General features: G+C 56.5%; 1 protein-coding gene across 30 annotated transcripts in view; it reads left to right on the top strand.

Annotated features, from left to right (window-relative positions):
* The window catches only part of TMEM94 (transmembrane protein 94), a 36313-nt gene that overhangs the window by 9827 nt on the left and 1295 nt on the right, over positions 1-25191 (top strand). For 3 of the 30 annotated variants that reach the window (XM_072746629.1, XM_072746630.1, XM_072746631.1), the window contains 30 exons: positions 2246-2375; positions 12246-12365; positions 12709-12836; positions 13105-13241; positions 14737-14939; positions 15313-15464; positions 15829-15931; positions 16160-16246; positions 16517-16633; positions 16979-17035; positions 17295-17399; positions 17541-17705; positions 17930-18139; positions 18670-18979; positions 19261-19434; positions 19791-19893; positions 20021-20238; positions 20962-21140; positions 21230-21368; positions 21847-21962; positions 22081-22180; positions 22505-22613; positions 22805-22994; positions 23225-23302; positions 23550-23635; positions 23899-23980; positions 24234-24382; positions 24474-24568; positions 24679-24772; positions 24957-25127. In XM_072746629.1, the coding sequence (XP_072602730.1) occupies positions 2352-2375; positions 12246-12365; positions 12709-12836; positions 13105-13241; positions 14737-14939; positions 15313-15464; positions 15829-15931; positions 16160-16246; positions 16517-16633; positions 16979-17035; positions 17295-17399; positions 17541-17705; positions 17930-18139; positions 18670-18979; positions 19261-19434; positions 19791-19893; positions 20021-20238; positions 20962-21140; positions 21230-21368; positions 21847-21962; positions 22081-22180; positions 22505-22613; positions 22805-22994; positions 23225-23302; positions 23550-23635; positions 23899-23980; positions 24234-24382; positions 24474-24568; positions 24679-24772; positions 24957-25127 (4001 nt within the window). In that variant the 5' untranslated portion in view covers positions 2246-2351. Of the gene's footprint in view, positions 1-2245; positions 2376-5736; positions 6358-7482; positions 7615-12245; positions 12366-12708; positions 12837-13104; positions 13242-14736; positions 14940-15312; positions 15465-15828; positions 15932-16159; positions 16247-16516; positions 16634-16978; positions 17036-17294; positions 17400-17540; positions 17706-17929; positions 18140-18669; positions 18980-19260; positions 19435-19790; positions 19894-20020; positions 20239-20958; positions 21141-21229; positions 21369-21846; positions 21963-22080; positions 22181-22504; positions 22614-22804; positions 22995-23224; positions 23303-23549; positions 23636-23898; positions 23981-24233; positions 24383-24473; positions 24569-24678; positions 24773-24956; positions 25128-25191 lie in introns of those variants that run through there. The other 27 variants (XM_025999738.2, XM_072746627.1, XM_072746628.1 and 24 more) reach the window with 23 other exon arrangements.

Raw genomic sequence — 25191 nt, 5'->3', positions numbered from 1 at the left:
AATACAGTACTAGACCCTCTGCATATAATATTTTATGTAATTCTTGTTGCTTCTTTGTGAAATAGGCATCTTTTTAAAAATTTTATTTTATTATTAATTTTTATTTATTTATGATAGTCACACACAGAGAGAGGCAGAGACACAGGCAGAGGGAGAAGCAGGCTCCATGCACTGGGAGCCTGATGTGGGATTCGATCCCGGGTCTCCAGGATCGCGCCCCGGGCCAAAGGCAGGCGCTAAACTGCTGCGCCACCCAGGGATCCCAGAATAGGCATCTTTCTATGAACGAGGATACTGAAGCTCAGAGAGACAAGTAATTTGCCGAGGGCACTTGGCGCTTGTTACATGTTAGAGCCAGGATTTGAACCAGGGGTATGTGGCTTCGAAGCCTGTGCGTTTTTTCACAACGGACCAGAGGTAGAACTGGCCCTTTAAGGATCTAGCTGCTGGTTTCAGATTAGACAGTGAGGACTGTTCTTTCCCAGAATCCCACATATAGAGTGATGGGAAAACAGAGACTCTTAGAAAAATGTCCTGCTCCTGGCTGCCCTCTCTGAATGCTGTGGTTCCAGCTGGCCGCAGAGTTATTTCACTCCTGTTGTGTTGGCAGAAGGAGCCAAGCACAATCCCCATCTGGCTTCTGGTGCCTTGCCCTGTGTGGCAACTACCTCATCCAGGCCCTGCTGGGATGGGGTGCATGGGGACCTTGAGCTGTACTTGTAAACAGGGACTGGGCTGTGTGAGTCAGAGCAGCCTTGGGGAGACATGGATTCAACCTCTCAGGATCCCATTTCAGTTGGCTGCCAAAGACCAAATGTCACTGCATTGAGAGGCTGCTTCCAGTGTCACCATCTGTCTCTGACCCTCTGGGGCTAGCTCACTCAGCTCTGAAAGCCTTGGTTGCAAAGGGCAGGGGTAGGGAGAGACGTGGAAGCACAGGCCTGTCAGGTCAGCACTAGTGCCACCTTGCAAGGAATCACACGGGGTTTTGGAGTGGAGTTGGTGGCTGCAGAGCTGAGGCCTCCTGGGTGGGCTCTCTGGGTGCAGCTTTTTTTATTGTTTCTAGACAGCTCTTTTCTGGATCAATTCTTCTGGGCTTCTGACAAGCTCTACTCCATGAGGCTTTGCTATAGGCCCCAGAAAGAACTGCCCTAGTCAGCAGGTTAATGCTTTCTCCACAAGTAGTCACCGGGCACCGAACCAGATTACTCAGTGGCACTCTACCCAAACACTCCCCAGTGTGAAATTATTAAAGTGTGTTGGTTGCCAGGATGGGTGGGTGAGGATCAGGGGTTGTGTGGGGAGATAGGACTAGTCTTCATTTTCCAGATGGTTGTCAGATTGGATCACCCATCCCGGTAGGTATCTGCCCAGGTGCCTGTGGAGCACTGCCCTGTCAGCAAAGCACATAAGAAGCTCAGCTGTATGGCATGTGGGCATGTGTGTGTGTGGGCATATGTGTCTGGGTGTGCATGTGCGGGCACATGTGTGTGGGCATGTGCATGTGGGCATGTTTGTGGGTACATGTGGGTGGGTTCCAGTTTACCTTAATGCTAACCTTTCTTTATTTTTAAAATTAATCAATTCATTGTTTTTCCTAATCTCTACTTTTTTTTTTAAGTTTTTATTTATTTAAGTCATCTCCACACCCAATGTGGGGCTCGAATATACACCTGAGCCAGATGGGCACCCCTAGTCTTTATATTTTATTCATTTATTCATGAGAGACACACAGAGAGAGGCAGAGACATAGGCAGAGGGAGAAGCAGGCTCCCTGCGGGGAGCCTGACACGGGATTCGATGATCGAATCAAATAATCGATTGATCTGGGATTATGCCCTGAGCCAAAGACAGACGTCCAACCAGAGTTACCCAGGTGCCCCTAGTCTTTATTTTTTAAAAAAGCTGAGAAGCCAAGGTTTCTCCTGCTTGCTGCAAGTCAGTGAGCCAGAGTGCACATGGAGCAACATATAGCGTGCGTCCGAAAATGAGGGTTCATAGAGGGGAAGCTTCGGACTTCCAGCGAGCCCTGTGCTGCCTTCTCCTTCCCAGCCTCAGGGTGCAATCCACCCACAGCTAGATACCTGGGGAAACTGTGCTGCCAGGACAGGGCTGGCTGGGCCCGGGCGTCCAGGGTTCCAGTCTTTTCCACGAGCCTCTCTGTTGTGTATATACCATCCTGTTTCTCACTAGCTGCCCATGCAGCACCCTGGACTGATGGGGTCTCTCCCTTCCTTCTTGCCAGATGCTGTGACAGTGACAGAGTCACTGGTCCTTGTACATGCCGGGGAGGAGCCTTCCTTTTGGGGGTGACCGCATTCATCTGGGCATGCCTGCAGTACTCTGGGCCCATGGATGTGAAGGAGAAGCGCACGGTAGGCCACGTTTGTGACCTGATGGGTATTATCTATGTGTCTCTGTTGGACTCTCCCTACTTGCATTGGCCTGGGAGTTCCTCTTTTGGGGGCTTTAAACCAAAAGTGAGAGAGGGGGCTTTGGCTCTCAGGATTTGGGTGTGGGATGGCGGTCCCCCCTGAGACAGTGCTATTACTGGGCTGGGAAGCACTCAGGGAGCTGGGAGCACAGACCAGAGGGTGGGGACCAGTTAGCATGCCGGCCTGGGAGCAGGTTTCTGATTTGGGTTGGCTCTGAGCCAGTCTTCCACCTCTTGCCCAGGGGTGTGTAATTTCATTTGTTTGCTCTTTGCTAGGGCTCTGCCCCAACCTGCTGAGCCATGTTGAGTACTGTTGGGCACCCTCTCTGTGGTTAGGGAAGAGCTCCTCAGTCAGACTCCAAACACAGCTGCATAACCAGCTGGAGGCAAGGAGCCAGGAGGCCCAGGCACCGGCAAGGTCGGCCCCCTCCTCCCAGCCTGATGCAGGTACACCTCCCAGCCTCTGTATACTGCCTTCGATAGGCAGTGGATTTGTTGGCAATCGGAGTATCCTTCCCCTGTGACGAAGACTGCCCCAGGGGAGGTCCTTCTGTCTCTTGCCTGGACTTCTGGCACAGCATCCTATAGGTCCCCTTTCTCTCATCTCCTTTCCCCACTTGCTGTAAGAGAAAGGTGTCCAAAATGCAGAGCTGGCTTTTGTCACCTCTGCTTAAGAGTCTGCAGTAGCTCCACGCCACCTGCTGAAACACTGAATGTGACGGGCAAAGTTCACCGTCATCCCACTGCTGCCCGTTGTCCCTGGTTCCCTAGCCTCCCCTACTTTGCCTTTACCACTTGTCATTCTGCATGCTTTAGGGTTTGGGTACGCTGTCCACATTTAGGCTCTTTTTTTTTCCTGACAAACTCCTACTCTTCTTTATTTCAAGCCCCATCACCTTCTCCTGATAAGTCCTCCTTCCCCCTCCAGAAGTCCCTCCTTCCAGGATTCATAGTAGTACCTCCACCACTGTGCCCACCACGCTGAATTGAAACAATCTGCCCATCCCACTCTATCCCAGTGTCCCTGGCTCCTTCCTAGTGGAGAGCCTGGCGCGCAGCAAGGGCTTGGTGAATATTTATCAGTTTGAACTTAAGGACGGCAATTTTCCTGTCAAAGAGATCTTGGAAGGTTTGGAGAAGGAGCAGTGGGTCCACACGCTGGGTCCCTGGTGGTGCCTGCCTGCCCGCTGGCTCATTCAGCTCCAGGCTTCACATGCCTCTGGGCCAGCTGTGGATCAGGCTTATGGGCCTGAACCTGGAGCAGCTGTGTGCAGCCTCCTGGTTACAGATGCCCCTGGCTGCTCTGTAGGTGTCCCATCCTATGCACGATTGCACAGAGGGAAAGCTACGTTTACTTTGTCCCTAGCCTGAATGCAAGGCCACCACATCCAATTACAAGAGCCGTGCATTGTTCAGTGACGGGGGGCAGCCCCCAGAAGCTTTGCGGTTGTGTGATGTGGTGGCCAGCCGGGGTGAGGCTGACAGCATTGTCCTCTGGTTCCAACCTGTTGCTGAAACACTGCTTCCTAGCAAGCCGGGGAAACAAAGTTCTGTGAGCCAGCGGGCTGGCTTCTCTCTCAAGCCTGAGCAAGAACACTCCAGGGCTTGGGAGGGATCACTCTCAGGGGCCGTTCTGCCTACAGGATTTTTCTTTATCCTCTTTGTCTTTCTGGAGAGATGAGTTCTGAACTAGAAACATTGTCAGCCGTATTCATGGAATACCTACTTGGGGTTGGTGGAGCTCTAGGCTCTGGCGGGGTCACCCCCCTCCAGTTTGGAGAGGCTTGTGATCCAGCTGAGGAAATAATAGTATAAGCACTGAAGAAATAGAACTGGACAGAGGTTCTACTGGAAGTGGCTTGTGAGTTGTATACGTGGTTTCTAAAGATTACCCCAGTGACCTCCAACGTTCAGGGCTTCTGAGAGGGTGGAGGGCGTGGGAATGCAGAGAGCTGGGTGGCGGAAGTTGATCAAGAGGGGCCTGGCATTCCCTGGCGGTAGCCCAGGATCAGCTTGGCTATTGCTGGCTGCTTTTCTGCTCCCCCACCCCTTCATGACCTACCAGTCCTCCGTGTCCCATCCGAACCTCCTTTCCTCGGTCGCCAGTCCCCTGTGGTGGACAGGCTGTAGTGGTGAATGTCTGGACTTGTTTCTTAGGTGCAGTGCTCCACTTTTCATGTGTAAGAAGGGGACAGGATGGAAGTCCTGCGGAGCCCTGGGTTAGGCCCCGTGAGCTGCTCTTTCTAGGGCCTGTCACACAGGAGGGAGAATGTTTGCTTAGCTATGGCCCTCACAGAGCAGGGCCTTGGTTGGGAGTGAGAGGGAAGTGTGTCCTGGGAGCAGGGGACAGGGGGACACTTGGTCTCTCCTTGGTCTGCTAAGGCTGCAGCCCAATGTGTAGCTGACTCCTCCTCAGGGAGACCTCCTACCCTTAACTTCTGGACGTCATGGCCCCTCCTTTTCTGCTCCCGTTCAGATCTGGATTTGGCAGGGGTGGGGTGGGAGGACAAGGAGCTGTGCTTCAGAAGGGGGAGAGGAGAGGCTGGCTTGAACTCAGCTGAGGCTCTCTCTCTCCCCCTCCTTGCAGCTGGCAATGGTGGAGATGGTAGAGATGGTGTTGTCGGTGTTGTCTGGGAAACAGGGCCCTGGAGAGGAGTGCTCAGGGTCTAGCCTGCACTCTCTAGTTATTGGACCTGTTGGCTGCTTCCTCTCCCTTGGGGTTTTGCAGCCCCTTCCTAAGAGTGGCCTGGACATAGGCTGAGATGTTTCCGGTTTACTCCCAGGGCCTTTTGGGGGTCTGTGCAGGGAGCTGCCTGTGTGTCAAATTCAGAGTCCCGGAGCGATCAATGCTCAGGCTCTGCTTGCTGCTCCTGGAATCATAGGTCCCTGGGTGGGAGTTAAGGCCCTGTGTCTGCAGGGGGCTCCTGTCCCAGAAGCTCTTTGGCAGGTATGTCTAAATGTGACTGCGTGTTTATCAGCTGCTGGCTGAGCTCTGCTGTTGGGAGTACCCCCAAACCCCTGCTATCTAGTGGGAAGGTGTTAGGTCGAAGGTATTGGAATCCTCAGAAGCCCTTCCTGTTTGCTGGCTCTTCCCTCTTTCTCTGGACTCTTCCACTGGATTCTTCTGCTGGCTTCCAGTCCCCTGCTCTGCCTCCTAGAAGTCACTGCTCCAGGCTTCTCAGTTGCCAGTCTTTCCCCCTTCCACGCTGGATGTGCTGCTATTAATAACTGGCAAGTCCCCCCTCCCCTCCTTCCTGCAGCTACAACTGTGGGAAGAGCTATTGTTGGCATGGCTCCATACTGGGAGTCTCTGAGTGATTTGGGGGAAGCTCTTGTGGATGGCAGGCCCCCACCTTGCCCAGTGACTTGGGGCCAAGGAGGGGTGGTCTGGGGAGAGAGCCCTCGGGCTCCAGCAGCCGGCTCAGCACAGCCTCTCCACCAGTACGTAAGCACACCTTGTTGGCTGCAGCCGCCCCCCTGCTCACCCCTCGGTGGCCTCTGATCACTGGGCCAAGCTCCTGGGCATCTGGCAAAGCATCTACAAACTTTCTCCTCTCAACCGGGCTCCTCCCTCCCTCTGCCTCTCCCTCCCTCCCACAGCTCCATTGCTGCACTGCCTCCTCCTCCCTCCCTAAATCTGCAGCGTGACTGGAAATAGGCTGAATTAATCAGCAGACTGAAGCTTCACTCTGCACGGATCCTCTGCGGCACAGGCTCCGGCTCCTCGCTCCCACGCTCCCCAGCCCACTCCCCTCTTTTTCTCTCCTCTCACCCTTTCTCTCTCTCTCTGTTCCTGCCTCTACTCCTCTCTCCTTGAGGGTGGTGTTGGAAGTTCTGTAGTTGACTCCTTGTGGCTCAGGCTCTACCACATGCTCTTTAAGCAGACAGAGCTATGGATGCCCCTTCAGGGCAAATGCACCAAAGTGAGTATGCTAACTTGGTTTTATATTTCTGTTGCAAACGCCTTGTTCTCTGCTTTGTGTGCAAGGCTTTTGTGGCATAGTAATTGCCACAAGTCTTGAAAATGGGTGCTGCACCGGAGGCAGCTCAGATTATGAGGTAGCTAGGATTGAAGAAGGCTAAGAATGGGAATCCCAATGCCCGTGTGTCTAGGGAGCTGCCATCCAGGCTCCCAAGTCACCCAGAGCAAGACTGGAGCTGAGCGTCCCAGTGGGGCATCCTGTTGAGTTATGCTGGGACCTGGGGGTAACAGGAAGCCCTGGGCCTGGATGTCAACCCTCCTTGGGGCTAGGAAGGGTTTTTGTTTTTTGCTGGACCACATGCGTTGTTGAGTTGGGAGGAACCAGGGCCCGGCTGATTTGTTCCTCAGTCTGGGAGGCTGCAAGAAGAAGAAGATGGGTGGAAGTGCCAAGGTCAGCAGGAGGCCGGAAGAGGAAGAAGCTTGAGGCTTTGATTTGCCTCGCTGAAAAAAGACTCAATTTGTGTCTAGCCAAGCTAAGAAGAGATTTATCATGGCTACTAAAAAAGACCCAGCTTCAGTGACTTAGGCATGACGTGGAGTCCAGCTTTGGGTCCCCTCCCCACCTGCACTGACCAAGAAAGCTGGGATGGTGGGGACCTGGTTCCGGGGCCAGCCAGCTCCGATTAACTATTGGCTATTATCAGGGCTAGGGGTCATGGGCTAAGTTCGTAACCTATCTACCTGAGCCTATGGGAACTGATTGTTGCTCCCCAAGCAGGTGGAGTGGGAAGGTAAACAACTGCTGTGGGGATAGAACCTATGAGGGGTCCTGAAAGGACCGGGGCTGGGGGGCCAGGTGCTTTTGGATCTGGGCTACCTGGGAAACCTGACCAAAGTGGTGCAGCTTAGGGGTGTTGGCTCTGGAAAGCACATTAGACTGACCCAGATGCACAGCATCAGCCCCCACAGAGCTGGTCCTGTTCAGTAGTGGATTTTTTGTAGTTCTGATTTGACCGAGTTCTTTCCCTACCCTTCTGCTGCTCTCAATCCCCATGCCCTCCCAGTGTCCCCTTTAAAAAAAAAAAAAAAGATTTGTTTTAAAGATTTTTATTTATTTATTTGACAGAGAGAGAGAGCGAGAGAGCACAAGCATGGGGAGCAGCAGGCAGAGGGAGAGGGAGAAGCAGGCTCCCCACTGAGCAGGGAGCCTGACATTGGGCTCGATCCCAGGACCCCAGGATCACAACCTGATCTGAAGGTAGATGTTTAACTGACTGAGCCACTTAGGTGCCCCTAATTAATTTATTTGAGAGAGAGAGAGAGAAAGAGAAAGAGCTGGGGGTGGGAAAGCAGAGAAAGAGGGACAAGCAGACTCCGTGCTGAGCATGGAGCCTGTCTCAGGGCTCAGTCCCATGACCCTCTGATCATGACCTGAGCCGAAATCAAGAGTTGGAGTCTTAATTGACCGAGCCACCCAGGCACCGCTGCCCCCCCCACTCAGTGTCCCTCTTTGATGGAGGAGAAGCCCAGCTCATGATGGGCATTTGTGGCCAGCATCTCCTGGGCCTGGGCTTCCTAGCACCTCAAGTTACTTTGCTGGGTTCAGTTGAGCCTGAGCATTGTTATACCTGCAAAGCATTGGTGTAAGTGGAGATGCAGGCTCCTGCCTCCCCTCTGCTGTAGAGCTTGCACTTAGCTCTCACTCCTCACCCCAGGAACATCTTGGGAGGTGTCTGGCAGTGGGATGGGTGGGAGATTTGGACCATCTGGGAAGCATGAAGAATCTCTCACTCCCTCTGGGTACTTAAGGCTGGGGCAGTTTTTTCTCACCCTTCTTGGCCCTGTAGACAGGAAAAGCAGACCTTCAGATGGCATGTGTAAGAGTTGGGTCCCTCCCAAACCAACCACACGCATCCTTGCACGGTCTCTCCATTGGTGCTCAGCCTAACTTGTGTTTTGAGAAAGGCCAGCAGAGCCCTCTCGCCCATGGTGCTTTCTTCATTTCCTTTGAAAATGCTGAAGTTCCACCAAGTTCCTCATCTTTGGCTCTCACGTTGCAGGGGACCGGGTGTGTGTGTGGGGGGGGGAGCATAACAGGAGAAACCGTGATTTTACCGGTAACTGGTACCCTCCTGCCTGCCTACCTGCCAGAGACAGGGTGAGGTGTGCGTGAGGGGCGGAGGCAGCTGAAGAAGTGTGCCTGGGGCCACGGAGAGCCGGCTGGCCCAGAAGGCTGTGTCCTTGCCCCAGGGCCTGCCTGTATGGGCAGGCATTTTTCTCCAGGAGGCGTGTGATTACAGAGTGGCTATTTTCCCTCTGCTTCGCTGTCTTTAATCGCCGGTCTGGGGTTGGTGTTCCTGGCCAGACACAACATGCGTGGGCAGACGCACACAGTCAGCTCTGCAGGCCTCTGCTGGCCCGGCCCCAGGAGCATCTGCTACCCTCTGGCCCATACCTCCCACACCTGGAGAGCAGTCGTGTGCAGGTTCTAGGAACCTGGGTTCAGAGAGGAAGAGTAAATCCATTTCTGGGTTGTGGAGAGGGGGGCACCTGGAATGAGGCAGCGGATGTCAGGACGGCCACGAGACGCACAGAGGGGAGTCACTAATGTCCAAAGTCTAAAGGCCTCACTAGAAGGGGGGCATCACCCTGGTTCCCTGGCTGCTCCTTTCAGCCTTTGCCTGTCTTTCGAACATGGTCAGCATCCCAGATGCTGCAGCTTCCCTCGTGACCTGCAGCCCCTGAGGTTTATCCGGCCCTCCCTCTCTCCTGCCCAATCTCTGTCTCTTGTCTGTTTGGCCGGCAACCTTTCCACCAATGCGGGCCAGCCTTTCCCTCCCTCCAGGACGTTTTCTCACTGGAGCATTTCTGGAGGCCTGGCCCAGGCAAATCCAACTCTGGAACCTTCACATCTCCCCCGGTGGAAAGAGGGTTCCCAAAGTGGAGCCTAAGAGAGAAGGGGGCGGTGGGGAGGCACAGTGTGGGAGGCCCCATGTGCAGTGGCTGTGTCTTGCAAATCCTTTTCTTCCCTAGGTTGGGTGGAACAGGTGTCACCCCCCAGGCCAGCCCCTGAGACGTGAGAAGGCCTCTTCTCCTTTCTTCCTCCCCTCATGCAGGAGACTTTCTTTCCTTCCATGTGAGGAATCAGGGAGGCAGATGTGCAGATCTTAGCCTTCCCTGACATTCATCTGTCCTGGGCCATGGCTTCTCAGGAAGGCCCCAGGGTCTCTGCCAGAGGGAGGTAGATGCTCTGGAGTAGAGTATTTAACCATGCTGGGGTATAGGCCATTTGCCCAGAGGGCCATATCTTCTTGAGCTGAAATAACCAGTTATCCCCTCTGGGAAGAAGCAGCTCTTATCTTCATAATCCCCCAAAGCCAGCATGGAGAGCAGGGATTAGGGGAGATTTAGGCATGGGATCTGGGAAGTCTTGGGGCCAGGCTCACCCTGGAGCCCATCCTCATCCTTCAGGCCGAGATAGCTGGCAATGAGCCAGGGTGGGGGCTCCACTCAGGTGCATCCTACTGCGGAGGGGCGGGGGAGATCTGCAGTCAGGGGATACTGTCCCTGTCCCTTCTAGTTGTAGAGATGTGTGTCCTGTGAGGGGCAAGGTTGCCAAGGAGGGCGGTGGATATGCAGACAGGCATGGAGGAGGAAATCTGGAATGTCAGTAGGCAAAGCCAGGGCAGGCCCCAGGGAAAGCACTGGGAGAGTAGGGGAGGGCAATGAGCTGGAGTAGCCAGGGCGCCACCAGCTCAGCCACCCTTAGTCAGGACTCAGTAGATACCCTAGCCCCTTTCTTGGGGCCCCAAGTCTAGGGCTTTGCTCCTCTTGCTCAGGAACCTTTTCTGGTGGGAGCTCGCCTCAGAGATCTTGGGATGGCCCAGCTTGCCAGCACTCTTTTCCCAGGGGGCGGTGGTGGGGGGTGGGCATGGGGGATGTTCTTTTTGCCAGGACCCCCAACCTAGGGATCTATGTATCAGATTCAGTGTGTGCATCGGCCTCACCTACAGAAGTCTGGATTCGGTCAGTTTGGGGTGAGACCTGGACCTTTGGGAACTCCAGGTGTTTCTGTTATAGATCCCAGGTTGACAGCTCCTGATTAACATGTCACTGGGACCACGGAAGATATGTGCGTGCTCATTCTTTCATTCCTTCAGCCGGTGGTTGTGGAGCCACTGCTGTGTGCCAGGCACTGTCTCAGCAGCTGGTCGGAGGGATGTGGAGATAGAAGAATTCAGTACCTGTTTTCAAGGAACTGGCAGTCTGGTGGGAGAGCCAGACAAGTAAATCTATAATGACGGTTCTCCACAATGCAGACCGGGAGCCAGGTTGCCCAGGGTGCTCTTGAAATACAAACCTCTCCCTGTAAGTGCAGCCCTTGGTTTTGGGAAAATTTCCCAGAGCGGATGACGTTTGAGCTGAGGCTTGAAGGGTAATAAGTAAGAGGTGTCTGGGGCCGGGAGCATGTTCCTGGGCAGGAAAACACATAGAGGTCCTTGCACATGAGCTAGAAGAGCACGGCTTGCAGCAGGAATGGAGGAAATGCAGGCGAGGAGGCTGGAGAAGCTGGCGGATCACAGGTCCTGCTCTGGAGTCTGGGCTCGATTGGAAAGATAAGCAGGGGTCAGTTGATGTGACATGCACGCTGCTCTGGCTGGATGTTGCAGTTGGTTTGGAAGAGGTAGAGACTGAGGAGTGGGAGGGGGAGGTGATCACCGCAGGAGCCACGATGTCCAGCCTGGAGGGCCACATTCCAGGGTTTTGGATGAATCCACTCCTGGGGGCCTATGAAACCACAAGGCAGCCATTGAGTAAACAGGTCAGAATTCAGGGCAGTGGTCAGGCCTGGAGGTAAACTTCAGGAGTTGTAAGCTTGGTGGCAGTGGGTGACTCCACGGTGGTGGCTGAGGTTGTCCTGGAAGATGTCTGAGGGATAGTCTGTAGGGTAGAGGGAAAAGAAGAGCCAGTCAGAAGAAGACAGAGGTAAAGCCCAGGAGTGGGGCTGCCAGTAAGGAGAGGCCAGGGTGGGCTCGCACAGGACAGTGTGGGTGGTCCCCAGCGCCGCCCAGGACCACCCAATCCATGCCCTGTTCCACCACCCCTGGTGACCAGAGAGTACGGTGTCACAGGTGCTTTCCTGGGAGCACCTATCCCTTGTCTGAGATATTGTGTCCTTCCTGATGCTGGAGTATCACAATGTGCTCCCTTCTGTGAAATGGTGGAAACAGTATTTGGTGGTTTTTTTTTTTTTTTTTTTAAGATTTTATTTATTTATTTATGAGAGACACAGAGAGGCAGAGATATAGGCAGAGGGAGAAGCAGGCTTCCTGCGGGGAGCCCAGTGCAGGATTTAATCCCAGGACTCCAGGATCATGCCCTGAGCCAAAGGCAGACACTTAAACCACTGAGCCATCCAGGTGCCTCTGGTGGTTTTTTCCTTAATGTTTTTACATAGCAATAATGAAGAACTATTTTCTCCTTGTTAGTTCTCCTTTCCTCACTTAAAAAAAAAAAAAAAAGCCCCACTATTTTTTGGCCCGTGAAATGCACTGATGGCAGCAGAGGTAGATGGAGAGGTGAGGGGGCAAGAGTAGTGCATGGGACCAGGAGATGCTGTGGCCTTGGAAGGTGTTCGGAAACACTGAGTAGAGAAGGTTGTGTGTCTGTTTCTGTTTTAAGCTTGGCCTTGAGGAGTAGGGGACTTTTAACACGGTGGAGATTTAAGCAAATGCCCCGAGGGTCGAGGTTGGAGCTGGTGGAGGAAGAGGAGGGGAGGTTTCATGGGGTGGGATGACAAGGCCATGACCTGGCCTGCAACAGAGGGCCTCTCTGTGCAGTGACCTGGGGCCTCCAGGGCGATGCTGAGTGCCCCCTGCTTCCCCCCAGGGCGAGCCACCCTTGGCCCTGGGCCTGTCTACCCGGAAGGCCCTCAGCATCCTGAAGGAGCAGCTGGAGGCGGTGCTGGAGGGACACCTGAAGGAGCGGAAGAAATGTCTCACATGGAAGGTGAAGCTTCTTCCCTGGGAAGCCAGAGCCAGGGTGGGATGGGCAGACAGACGTGGGAGGCCCAAGCGCGGGCCCGGAAGCTGTGCTCATGCTGTGTGGTGTGACCCCACTGAAGCTTCCCTATAAAAATCAGAAGGAAGCTGGGGCTGCCTGGGGAGTGATTTCCTGGCCCCACTTGCTGCAGGAGCCCAAGCGGCTGGACCCCAGCCGAGAGCAAAGCGAGAAGACAGAGGCAGCCCTGGGCCAGGCCAGGCGGGTGTGGGAGGAAGGCGGCCAGATTCCAGCAGGATGCTGCCTCCTAGCTCCTTCCACGGGCCCCTCACTCCCCACTGCCCCTCCGCAGGAGCTGTGGAGAAGCAGCTTCCTGCACCACAGTAACCGCTGCTCCTGCTTCCACTGGCCTGGAGCCTCACTCATGCTGCTGGCTGTGCTGCTGCTGCTCGGCTGTCATGGGAGCCAGCCAGCGGGCAGGTAACCTTCCTCCCGCCTCTCATCCTGGGGGTGCTGGTCCACCCCTCCTGCCTCAGCCTCCTGCCTGGGAATGCCCCACGGGGACTGGCCCCGCCCCCCCACAGTCACAGTGGGTTACTGAGTGGTGAGGGGTTCTCAGTTCCCTGCTGGCTGCCATCAGCACCCAAGCAAGACACTCTTTTCAAAAGGGACTGGGGTGGGGTGCCTTGGGTCAGCTGGGTCAGGGAGCCCCTCTCCCTGCTACTAGCCCCTTACCTCTTTCCACCAGCCGTGGGGTGGAGCTGGTGAATGCCTCAGCGCTGTTCCTCTTGCTGCTTCTCAACCTCCTCCTCATTGGGCGGCAAGATCGGCTGAAGCGTAAGGAGGTAGAGCGGAGGCTCCGAGGGATCATTGACCAAATCCAAGGTGAGGCCAAGGGCCAAGCATGGTGGGTGGGAAAAGGTACCCTATGATGTGTCAGCCCTACAAGCTCTCCTCCTGAGTCCCAGCCTGGAGCCCAGCACAACGGCGTTGCCAATGGTCAGTGTTCTGGGGGCTCTTGGCACCAAGAGCATTAGGAGGCTGCCCTGCCCTCTTTTGAGCAAGGACAGTGAGAGCAGGGACAGCTAGGCCAATGCAGCCAGTGGCCCGAGTGTGGCATGCAGGGTGGCTGACGGAGGCCTGGTCAGCTTGCAGGCTCACTAATGATGGGAGGCTAGCAGAGAAGACCCTCTCTTGGCAGGAGGACAGTTGAGATTTTCTCTTCCAAGGCTGTCCTGTCTGGTGGTGTGGGGCTAGCAGGTAGGAAGATGGGCCAGAGAAGTCTAAAACCCACAAGAGTCAGGGTTGGGTGCCCGGAACCGGGAGCCCCAACGGAGCAGCTGTGTTCCTGAAGAAGGGAGTTGCTCAGTCAGATTTCTGCTTGTCCTTTGGTTCAGGTGGTGGTTATTAAGCCCCAGCTATGGATTGGGAAAAATAGGCTCTTCTGAGAGATGGTGGCTCCTGCTTTCCAAGGGCCTGTGGTCTCATAAGAGAAACACTCAGTGTCTGAGACCTTTCTCTAACCCGACCAGGCAGCTAGGGTGAGAAGGGGTTGCTTCATTCTGAAACGATCAGTTAGTTGTAGCCACGTGCCAGGCACGGGAAAGTATAACAGTGACCAAGAAAGATGGGCCCTGCTTTCCGAGAGCCTAGTCTCTTGCTCAGTAACCATCAATGGCTCCCTCTTGCTCATCAAAGCAGCCCAGAACCTCTGAGTCAGCCTCCAGCCTCCCTCTCCAGCTTGTTCTCTTGCCATCATCCTCACCCCAAAACTCCTCCCTGGTGCTAAAGTCACTGCACAGACTTCCCTGCTTCTGTCAGGCCTTTGCCCTGCTGTCCCCATCTGGCGTGCTTCTCCCTCCCTCAGCTCCAGCTGACGGATCCTGCCCATCCTTCACGACCCATCCTAAGTGCTCCCTTTCCCCTCGAAGCCGCCTCTGATCCCATCAGCTATCTCCTGCAGCTCCGGGCTCTTTCCTAACGCTCTGAGCATGTGTTTGCCTTGATGTGTATTATCTGCCCACATACATCTCTCTTTTCGGTTGCGGCTCCTCGAGGGCAGGGGTTGTATTATCTTTACCTTTGACCTTTGCACCCTCTCAAAGCCCTCAGCAGCGCTTGTGAAATGTGTTTGAATGGAATTAGGGTACAAAGAATATGAGCTTCAGGTGTTCAGAGGAGGTAGCGGTGCCTGGGCTGGCCCGGTGGGGAAGGCTTCACGGGGAGGTGACCTTGAGAGAGGGGTGGTGTTGGGATGAATGGTGCGGGTTGCTGCAAGCCTTCTGGGGAAGGAAGGAAAGCACACAGAGCTTCATGGTGTGTGCTGCATGGCTGATGTGTGGAGCTGTGGGTGAGATGGTTTCCTTTTTTCCCTTCTCAGATGCACTCAGGGATGGCAAGGAGATCAAGTGGCCCGACACTATGTACCCAGACCTCCACATGCCCTTTGCGCCATCCTGGTCTCTACACTGGGCCTACAGAGATGGACATCTGGTCAACCTGCCAGTTAGCCTGTTAGTAGAAGGAGACATCATAGCCCTGAGGCCTGGCCAGGAATCATTTGCCTCTCTGAGGGGGATCAAGGTAGCTCGAGGCTTTTCTCCTTCCCTGAAAATGCTGTGGGAGCATCTACAGGCAATGGGGGGAGGGTCCCAGGGCTAAATCCTGAAGCTTCCTGGCCAGCACACAGGCTCCTTGGCAAGAGCTCTGGAAGAATGGAGAAGATCTGGAATGTCCTTCTCCTTGTCCTGTTCTTTCTTTTCTCTGACCTTTAAGCTGCTAGGAATCTAGTTCCACAGCAACCGCCTCCCACCCCACGCCCCACCAGCTGACTCTGTGCTAACTGATGGTCTCAAACCCAATGAGATGTCCCCACTTGGCTGGAATTGTCAAGAGAGAGTGGCTTCCGATTGAACCTGTTCATTGCCCTCACCCTCCTCCCCTTACTCTCTGGTAGGATGATGAACACATTGTCTTAGAGCCGGGAGACCTGTTTCCTCCTTTTTCTCCACCCCCTTCCCCCCGGGGAGAAGTAAAGAAAGGGCCACAGAATCCCCAGCAGCACCGGTTGTTCCGCGTCCTCGAGACCCCAGTGATTGACAATATCAGGTAGGGTCGCTGCCCTGCCTTCCTTCTGGCCCCTGGGTGCTCTTCCCGAGTGCCTCCATGAGCCGAGGGCAGGGTGACAAGGAGATAGCCTGGTTTCTACTGAGGCCCCTTTAGGGTAGGCACCTCTGTGGGTTCTTCATTTTAGCATCTCATGAAAATTACTAGACTGGGTGATTGTTCCTCTCCCTGTGGGAACTCTGAGGGGACAGCTCAGGAGGCTGCTCCAGACCCCTCTCTCAGGGGCCACTTGCTGGGGCCCGGGAATAGGAGAGATTGCCTGACTCAGGGATGCCCAGTGCACGTGCGTGTTTCTGGCCTCCCCCGCTAAGAGCTTGCCCAACTAAAGGGTCACCCCTTTCTGCAGATGGTGCCTGGACATGGCCCTGTCCCGCCCAGTCACTGCCCTGGACAACGAGAGGTTCACGGTGCAGTCGGTGATGTTGCACTACGCCGTGCCTGTGGTCCTGGTGCGTGAGGCGGGCCTCGCGGGGCAGGGGAGAGGGCCAGGAAATGGGGGAGCCTCAGGGCCAGATTCAGGTGAGCGTGTGAGGGAAGATGGGGGTGGTCCAGAGTGAGATGGCCAGTGCTGGGGTTGTGGGGGTGGGTGTGAGTGGGCAGAGGAAAGGGAGCCTTAGAGCCTAGGTCCTTCTCTGGGTGGGGAGCTAATAGGGCTGCACTTCTGCTGTTCCCAAAAGGCTGGCTTCCTTATCACCAATGCCCTGCGCTTCATGCTGAACGCTCCTGGCGTCACATCCTGGCAGTACACCCTCCTCCAGCTACAGGTAACCTCTGCCCTTCCCCCTCTGCTGTGCTTTGCTCTTTCCTTAGAGGCTGGGTCCCCTCATGATGCCCTGGCTGTCCCTCCCTGTCTGTAGCCCAGGGGTCCCTCCAGCTCCAGCTTAGGAATGCCTGCTTCCCTTTTCTTCCCATTCTGGAAAGTTGTCCCATTCTATTAAGGGGATGGCTTTAGGGCTGGGGAAGCCCTTCTGTCCCTCCCTCTTCCCAGGCCAGCAGCTCTTTGGGTGCCTTCAGTGTGGTTCGTGCTTTCTCAGGTGAATGGCGTCCTGCCCATCCTTCCCCTGCTCTTTCCAGTCCTCTGGGTTCTGGCAACCGCCTGTGGAGAAGCTCGAGTCCTGGCCCAGATGAGCAAGGCCTCTCCCAGCTCCCTGGTAGGTTCTTCCAAGGCATCTTGGGGACAGTACAAAAAAAAACAAAAATCAGGAGCAAAAAGGTGTTGGCTGTGCCCCAGTGAACAGGTACAGAGGTCCAGCCCCACTCTGGGCCCAGTACACGAGCAAGCCCTGGGCAACTCTGCATGCGGAAGGGCCCCCAGGCTAGGCCCTGGGAGGCAGGCAAGCATCCATCCTGGCATTCAGATGCGGGGGTTCGGGGACTGCCCAGGTGTCCTTAAACCAAAGGCGTCAGGAGCCTTGCGGGGGTGGGGCACCCACCCTTGCATCTTGGAGGCCTATGTGAGGGTGCCTCCCTGAGCTGGCGCCCTCTTCTCTGCACAGCTGGCCAAGTTCTCAGAGGATACTCTCAGCAGCTATACAGAAGCCGTCTCCTCTCAGGTACACTCACCTGGGACACCGTCTGCCCCAGGCCTCCAGAGCCACCAGCCTGAGCTCCCTCAAGCTGGCTGCCCCTTCTGGAACCCTGGGGCTCCTCCCCTACCCCATGGCCTTGGAGCCTCCTGTCTCATGTGGGCAATGTGCTCTGCCTAGACAAATGCCTCTCCACCCCAACTTCCTGGTATCCCCGGACAGTTTCCTCTGGCGGCCCCAGAGGCTATCTCTAGGGAAATAACATGGACTTTGTCTCTCCCACCAGGAAATGCTACGATGCATTTGGGGCCACTTCCTGCGGGTGATCCAAGGGACATCACCGACTCTGAGCCATAGCTCCAGCCTGCTGCACAGCTTGGGCTCCGTCACGGTGAGGGGGGCCCTGAGGGAGGACCCCCGCCTCAGCTGGCCTGCTGCCTGGCTGTGTCCGGGTGCCTGTCTGCCGCTGGAGTGGACCCTGATGGGTTGGAGGATGCCAAGCCCTCTTTCTGATCCCCATCTCTCCCTCCAGGTCCTGTGCTGTGTGGACAAACAGGGGATCCTGTCATGGCCCAACCCCAGCCCAGAGACTGTGCTGTTCTTTAGTGGGAAAGTGGAGCCCCCACACAGCAGCCATGAGGACCTAACAGATGACCTGTCCACCCGCTCCTTCTGCCATCCCGAGGTAGAGGAGGAGGTACGGCCGGCTCCCGGGGACCCAGCTCTGGGCCCGGCCAGTGGCCTCAGGGAGGGCAAGGCTGGGAGGGAGAAGGAAGGCTCAGGCACCGTTAGGATCTGCTTCTGGGCAGTTCAGGCAGAGCCACCACAGCAGGCAGGGAGAGGACATACCTGCCCCGTCTCCCCGGTCCATGGCAGCCAGCGGGACCCTGGTCCGAGGCCTGTGTTCCTTGTTCTTCTCAGCCCCACGAGCGAGATGCCCTCCTGGCCGGTTCCCTGAACACTACCCTGCACCTTTCCAATGAGCAGGAACGTGGCGACTGGCCTGGTGACGGTCCCAAGCCCCCTGAATTCTACTCTCACCACAAAGCACACGGCCGCAACAAACACCCATCTGGCTCCAACGTGAGCTTCAGCAGGGACACGGAGGGCGGTGAAGAAGAGCCTGGCAAGGTGAGAGGAAAGGGGAGAGCAGCCACAGGGTGTCCTGGCCTCCCTGCCACAGGGGTCAAGGGGTGCAGCCCATCCTGAGATGTCGTGGCCTCCATGCTCAGGCCTCCAGGCTTGGCCTCCTGAGACCTCATCCAGGGCCTGGGGCCTTTCCAGAAGTAGGCCCTTTCTCCATTTCTGGGTCTTACAGGTGGTAACTGGTTGGGGCAAGGCCCTTCCTTCTCATCATAACCTAAATACAGAAAGCTGGTGGCTCCCTCTAAAATACACTCCCAACCCCGTCTGAAAGAGATCTTTTGTTGTTGCCTCCTTGCTCTGGGCATCCTTTTCTTAGGTACCACCATTGCTGGGCATCGATCCTAGGAGAAGCCAAAGTCCAGCAAGGACAGGGAGAGGATTTTGGGGAGGGATGAGGAGAGCGTGGGCATGAGCATGCTGCTCACTGGGAAGGGGGTGCCTTCTTCCGGGGCCACCCCGGAACCCTCCCAGTCTGAGGCTCCCCTCCCCACCTGCCACATTTCCCTGACACCCAGCCCGGGCTGGAGGGCGAGCCCTATGAAGCAGAAGACTTTGTGTGTGACTACCACTTGGAGATGCTGAGCCTGTCACAGGACCAGCAGAACCCCTCCTGCATCCAGTTCGATGACTCCAACTGGCAGCTCCACCTCACCTCCCTGAAGCCCCTGGGTCTCAACGTGCTGCTGAACCTGTGTAACGCCAGCGTCACTGAGCGTCTGTGCCGGTTCTCGGACCATCTGTGCAACATCGCCCTACAGGAGAGCCACAGCGCCGTCCTGCCCGTGCATGTGCCCTGGGGCCTCTGCGAGCTCGCCCGACTCATAGGTACGCTGGCAGGGTGGGTGGCCATGCTGTGCCCGCCACTGACCCCAAGCAGGCTGGTGCCCGTGAAGCGCACTGTCAGCCCTTTCAGCTTCTGACCACCCCCTTTAACTGGGCGCTGTTCCACAGTGCTTCCTAGTCTGGGGACATAGCCAATGGTGGGATGAATAGGGGGAGGGAACCAGCCCAGCCTGACTGGGGTTGTCTGTCCCTGCAAGAGAGGGAGGTCCAGGTGCTGTGCGCTTCCCCCCAGACACTCCAAGTTGGCATCCCTCCCCCTGCAGGCTTCACCCCCGGGGCCAAGGAGCTCTTCAAGCAGGAGAACCACCTTGCACTCTACCGCCTCCCCAGTGCTGAGATGGTGAAGGAGACCTCACTGGGGAGGCTCTCCTGTGTCACCAAGCGGCGTCCCCCCCTCAGCCATATGATTAGTCTCTTCATCAAGGACACCACCACGAGTGAGCCTTCCGCACTTGGCCGGCATTAGGCCAGATTTTCCTGGAGCTTGGCAGGGCGGGGCTGCTTTTAGGTGTCCCTTTTTAGGGGGGCCTGGGCAGATGAGCCCTAGACTGCTTCCTAGTCTTCCTCAGATGTGGCAGGGATTGGATTTGGGGACTGGTGCTGGGATGGTGGTGGCCGCAGGGGTTGGGGACCGTCTAAAGGGTGGCAAGCCCACATAGACCTGGGGTATTCTATTCCCCAGGGGCTCCCTGGCACCCTTCTCGAGGACAGCAGGGTGGTAGCTGAGGCAGGAGTGAGAGGCAGCAGTGGCAGGCACTAACATTCGGCCTCGTCCTCCCCCTCCCCACCCCAGGCACAGAACAGATGCTGTCTCATGGCACAGCCGACGTGGTCTTAGAGGCCTGTACAGACTTCTGGGATGGGGCGGATATCTATCCGCTTTCCGGTTCTGACAGGTGGGTGAGGAAGCAAGCACACCCCTCGTGCTGGTGGCACACAGCCCTGGCCGTCTGCCTGCCTGGCTCACAGGCCTGGGGGCATCTCAGGACCACTCGCCTCACTTCTTCCCTGCTTCTCTGGTAGAAAGAAAGTACTGGATTTTTACCAGCGAGCCTGCCTGTCTGGTTACTGCTCTGCCTTCGCCTATAAGCCCATGAGCTGTGCCCTGTCCTCTCAGCTCAATGGCAAGTGCATCGAGCTGGTGCAGGCGCCTGGCCAGAGCAGCATCTTCACCATGTGTGAGCTGCCCAGCACCATCCCCCTCAAGCTGAGCACGCGCCGCAACAGCTGGAGCTCTGACGGTATTGTGCACGCCTGTCCCGTTGGGGGCCCTACAGGGGAGGGCTTCTGGAGGGCCACAGAATCCGTCATAGTAGAAGGAACGGTGGGCATAGCACTGGCCCTGGAGCGTCAAGATGGCACCTGTTGTCTGGCAATGTGGACAAGTCCCTTAGCCTTCTCATGGGTAACTAGGTGCCTGCTCTGCCCTTCTCACAGGTTTCTCGTGACCCTCCGGTGGGATAGCAAAGAGCTATCTCTGAAAGTTATAAAGCAGCTGTATTTATAGAACATTAGCCTTATTTGATCAGATAAAAGGCCTGGTTACAAACCTGCTGGGACAGAGGGACTCAGAACCACCCCACCCCTCCCCATTCCACCCCTCCCCATTCCACCCAACAGACAGACTCACAGGGTCTTATGGCCCAAAAGACCATGAATTGAGGCCGTTGCTGAGAGTGAGGGCAGCCCGCTAGCCCTGGACCAGGGCTGGGCTCTATTGTTACTTCTTAGCATCATCACCTGACTGATGAGTACCTTTCATTGTCTTTTCTCCTGTGTCTGTTGGTTCCTTTGTGCGTCTTGGCTGTGTGTTTGTGCGCGCGTGGCTGTGTGTGGTCCCCCGGGGCCCACATGCTCATTGACTTGGGTGTGGCATCTGTGTGTGTGGCCTGGGCTGCCTCCTGGAATCTGCTGGTTCCTGGGTGTCCCGGCCGGGCTTTGTGCCTCATGCCTACCTGAAGAAGGGATCGGGGAGGTGCTGGAGAAGGAAGACTGCATGCAGGCCCTGAGTGGCCAGATCTTCATGGGCATGGTGTCCTCTCAGTACCAGGCCCGGCTGGACATTGTGCGCCTCATCGACGGGCTGGTCAATGCCTGCATCCGCTTTGTCTACTTCTCTTTGGAGGACGAGCTCAAAAGCAAGGTGGGGAGAGACATCCCCCTCTGCCTCCACGGACCCTTTCGCCCATGGGTGCATGGGACCATCTGTTCATTGCCATCTGCCTTTTGCAGGTGTTTGCAGAAAAGATGGGCCTGGAGACAGGCTGGAACTGTCACATCTCCCTCACGCCTAATGGTGACATGCCTGGCTCTGAGATCCCGCCTTCCAGCCCTAGCCATGCCGGCTCCCTGCATGATGACCTGAATCAGGGTAATGGCACAGGTTTGCGGTGGGGTCAAGGGGGTTGTGGATGGCTCCCCTTCCTTAGAGGTATAGCTAGAAAGAGCCTCCATTGATCCCTCCTAATAAGTACATTCCCTTGAAAAATGGCTCTGGTCTCCCTGTGGTAACAACAGTTGACAGTGGAGGAGAGGAGACCTGGAAGCAGAAGGTTCTTTGCTTTCTTCCGGGCAAGGAACAGCCCTTAGAAGGCTGACTCCAGGGACACCTGGGTGGCTCAGTGATTGAGCATCTGACTTCAGCTCAGGGCATGATCCCAGGGTCCTGGGATTGAGTCCCACATCGGGCTCCCCATAGGGAGCCCGCTTCTCCCTCTGCCTGTGTCTCTGCCTCTTTCTCTGTGTCTCTCATGAATAAATAAAATATTAAACAAACAAACAAACAAACAAACAAAACAAAAAAAAAGAAGGCTGACTCCAAGGTGAAGGACAGGGTTTCATCCCCACAGTGTCCCGAGATGATGCGGAAGGACTCCTCTTAATGGAGGAGGAGGGTCACTCAGACCTCATTAGCTTCCAGCCTACGGACAGCGACCTCCCCAGCTTCCTGGAGGACTGCAACCGGGTATGATGGCACGGTCTGCACCCCTTTGTCTCCCGAAGTAGTCCAATGACTGGTCCAGAGAAGGGGGGCAGGGACCACCTCCCCAGCCTGAGGCTACTGACATCTGTGCTTCCTCCAGGCCAAGCTGCCGCGCGGCATCCACCAGGTGCGCCCCCACCTGCAGAACATTGACAACGTGCCCCTGCTAGTACCCCTGTTCACCGACTGTACCCCTGAGAGTGAGTACTGTGGCCATGGCGACCGAGGAGACCCGGGCACCTGGCGGGCTCCGCAGGAGATGATGTACCATGCTGGGAGCAGAACAAACCTGAGCTGGGATGAGCCAGGGAACATAGGGGGCGGGAACTGTGGGTGACCCATTCTAGGGCTCAGAAGTGACTGTCAGTCACTTGACATTCATATTCTGGGATGAGGGGAGGACTGTCCCAAAGAGGGGCTCCCTTCCCCTGTCTCCTGTTCTGTTGCCCTGTGGGTCTCTGCTCGGAGCCTCACACAGGGCTCCACCTGCCTGACTCTTGTGCCCCCCGACTCTGCCCCCTCAGCCATGTGTGAGATGATCAAGATCATGCAGGAATATGGGGAGGTGACCTGCTGCCTGGGCAGCTCTGCCAACCTGAGGAACAGTTGCCTTTTCCTCCAGAGTGATATCAGGTCAGGGTGATGCCCCAGATTGGGGGCTTGCATGAGGCTGGGGCATATTTCATGGCTGATCATGCTATGGCTGGGAATGAGGGGCCTGGGCACGATGAGAGGAGAGGCGACAGGTGCTTGCCTAGTCCCATGGGAGGTGGGGTCTTCACAGAGTGTAGCTCATGGGTGTGCTTTCCCCTTGCACTGAGCAGCATTGCCCTGGATCCTCTGTACCCATCCCGCTGCTCCTGGGAGACCTTTGGCTACGCCACCAGCACCAGCATGGCCCAGGCCTCGGATGGCCTTTCTCCCCTCCAGCTCTCAGGGCAGCTCAACAGCCTGCCCTGCTCCCTGACCTTTCGCCAAGAGGAGACCATAAGCATCATCCGGCTCATTGAGCAGGTAGGGGCTCAAGCAGGTGGAGGGGGCAGGGATGGGGAGCCTGCAGAGTGGGGAATGGTGACACGGGATCCATCTGGGCCCCCAAGGGCTGACTGCCCTCCAAGAGAGGCTTTTCCAGGCAGTTTTATTTGCCCCCACCCTTTCCTAGCAGGAGCATCTGGGGCATCTGGCTCTGGGCTAAGATTTGTCGGCTGTAGGCCCGGCCACAATCTGTCCCTCCTGGTCCCTAGGCTCGGCACGCCACCTACGGCATTCGCAAGTGCTTCCTCTTCCTGCTGCAGTGCCAGCTGACTCTCGTGGTCATCCAGGTGAGGTGGGGTCTGCACGGGCATTGCCCATCCCTCCCTGCTTCTCCACTCAAGGGCTGGCTGAAAGTCTGAGGTGGCAGGCTGGGAGATGCAGCACAGCCTAGAGGGCCCCTAGCCTCTGGAACCCCTGGACTTGAGATGACCCCATTGGCAGAAGTGGCCCCTGCGGCCCTAGCTCCTCTGGCCATCTGGGCACAGGGCAAGTTTGCCAGAATCTAATCCTGCTTCCTGGGCTTTCCTGGTCTAGTTCCTCTCTTGCCTGGTTCAGCTGCCACCGCTGCTGAGCACCACCGACATCCTGTGGCTGTCCTGCTTTTGCTACCCTCTGCTCAGGTGAGGGTCATGCTGCCCATCCATATCCAGGCAGGCAGGGCTGGGATGTCACCGAGCAGCCTCAGGAGCCCAGGTTCTGCTCAGTGCTCATGTCCCCTGGCACAGGAGGCCCTGGGGCGGGGTGGGGGTGCTCTCCTTTGTCTTGTCACATCTCCCCTCAGACCTGTCCTCATTCCTAAAATTCCCCAAAGGCTTCTTCCCAAGTGGGAATCGGGGGACAGAGGGTCACAGCCACCACCCTTCACCAAGTCCCTCCTTTTCAGCATCTCTCTGTTGGGGAAGCCGCCCCACAGTTCCATCATGTCTATGGCCACAGGAAAGAACCTTCAGTCCATTCCTAAGAAGGTAAGCAACGGGGAGTCCTGTGAGCCTGGGCTTTTCCTGAGGACTGTGGGTGTGGAGGGGGCCGAGCCTTCGGGGAGAGAGAGGCTTCCATCAGAACTCCCCTGAGTTCTCCCCTGAACCAAAAGGGAGGTGGTGGTACAGAGCTGAGAAGGATCCTCTTGCCCTGGGTCTGCCCGTTTCCTGAAGAGGCTGCTGAGCCCGGTGCCAGAGAGGCTGCCGCCGTGGGAGTGACAGGCCTCCCTTCTTTCTGCAGACCCAGCACTACTTCCTCCTCTGCTTCTTGCTCAAATTCAGCCTCACCATCAGCTCGTGCCTCATCTGCTTTGGCTTCACGCTGCAGAGCTTCTGTGACAGCTCCCGAGCCCGCAACCTCACCAACTGCTCTTCCATCATGCTGCCCAGGTGGGTCCTGACCCTACCCCTCCGCCTACACCTCTGCCTGCCCACTTTCCTGGGGCCCAGGGGGCGCTGAGTCCACCCCTTGCTTTGGCAGCCATGCTGACACAGCTCCGGCCTGGTTTGATGATTTTGCCAATGGGCTGCTGACGGCTCAGAAGCTCACGGCCGCCCTGATCGTCCTGCACACAGGTGAGGGGCTCCCAGGGAGGGGGCAGTGGTGGCTGGTGGGGTGCCCTGTGGGCAGGGCCTCCGGTGGTGGCAGGACATCTGATGCCCCCCACTGACCCTGTTTTCTCCAGTCTTCATTTCTATCACCCATGTGCATCGCACCAAGCCCCTGTGGAGAAAGAGCCCCTTGACAAACCTCTGGTGGGCCGTGACGGTGCCTGTGGTGTGAGTATCTGTGGATGGGGCGGGGGCAGGGGTGGGGGCTTTGGCAGGACTGTGCTTCAAAGTCCTGCTTCCAGGAGTTAAGCCAGAGGTGGAGTGCTGCCTTCCTTTAGCTGCTCGAACTGAGAAAAGCAAGGAAGGAAGCAAGAAGACCCAGGCTCATGCGGGCCGCCGCCTCTCCCTGCAGCCTCCTGGGGCAGGTGGTCCAGACAGCAGTGGACTTGCAGCTGTGGACGCACAGGGACAGCCAAGTCCACTTTGGCCTGGAGGACGTGCCTCTGCTGACGTGGCTCCTGGGCTGCCTCTCCTTGGTCCTTGTGGTGGTCACCAATGAGATCGTGAAGCTGCATGAGATTCGGTGAGCCACGGCCGGGCCTCCCTCTGGGGTCGGGTGCATTCTTGAGGCCTGTAGTGTCCTGGGC

Source organism: Vulpes vulpes, chromosome 2, assembly GCF_048418805.1.
Source record: "Vulpes vulpes isolate BD-2025 chromosome 2, VulVul3, whole genome shotgun sequence".
Lineage (NCBI taxonomy): Eukaryota > Metazoa > Chordata > Mammalia > Carnivora > Canidae > Vulpes > Vulpes vulpes.
The sequence above is the reverse complement of the archived record's forward strand: the minus strand, read 5'-3'. Positions and strand labels throughout refer to the sequence as shown.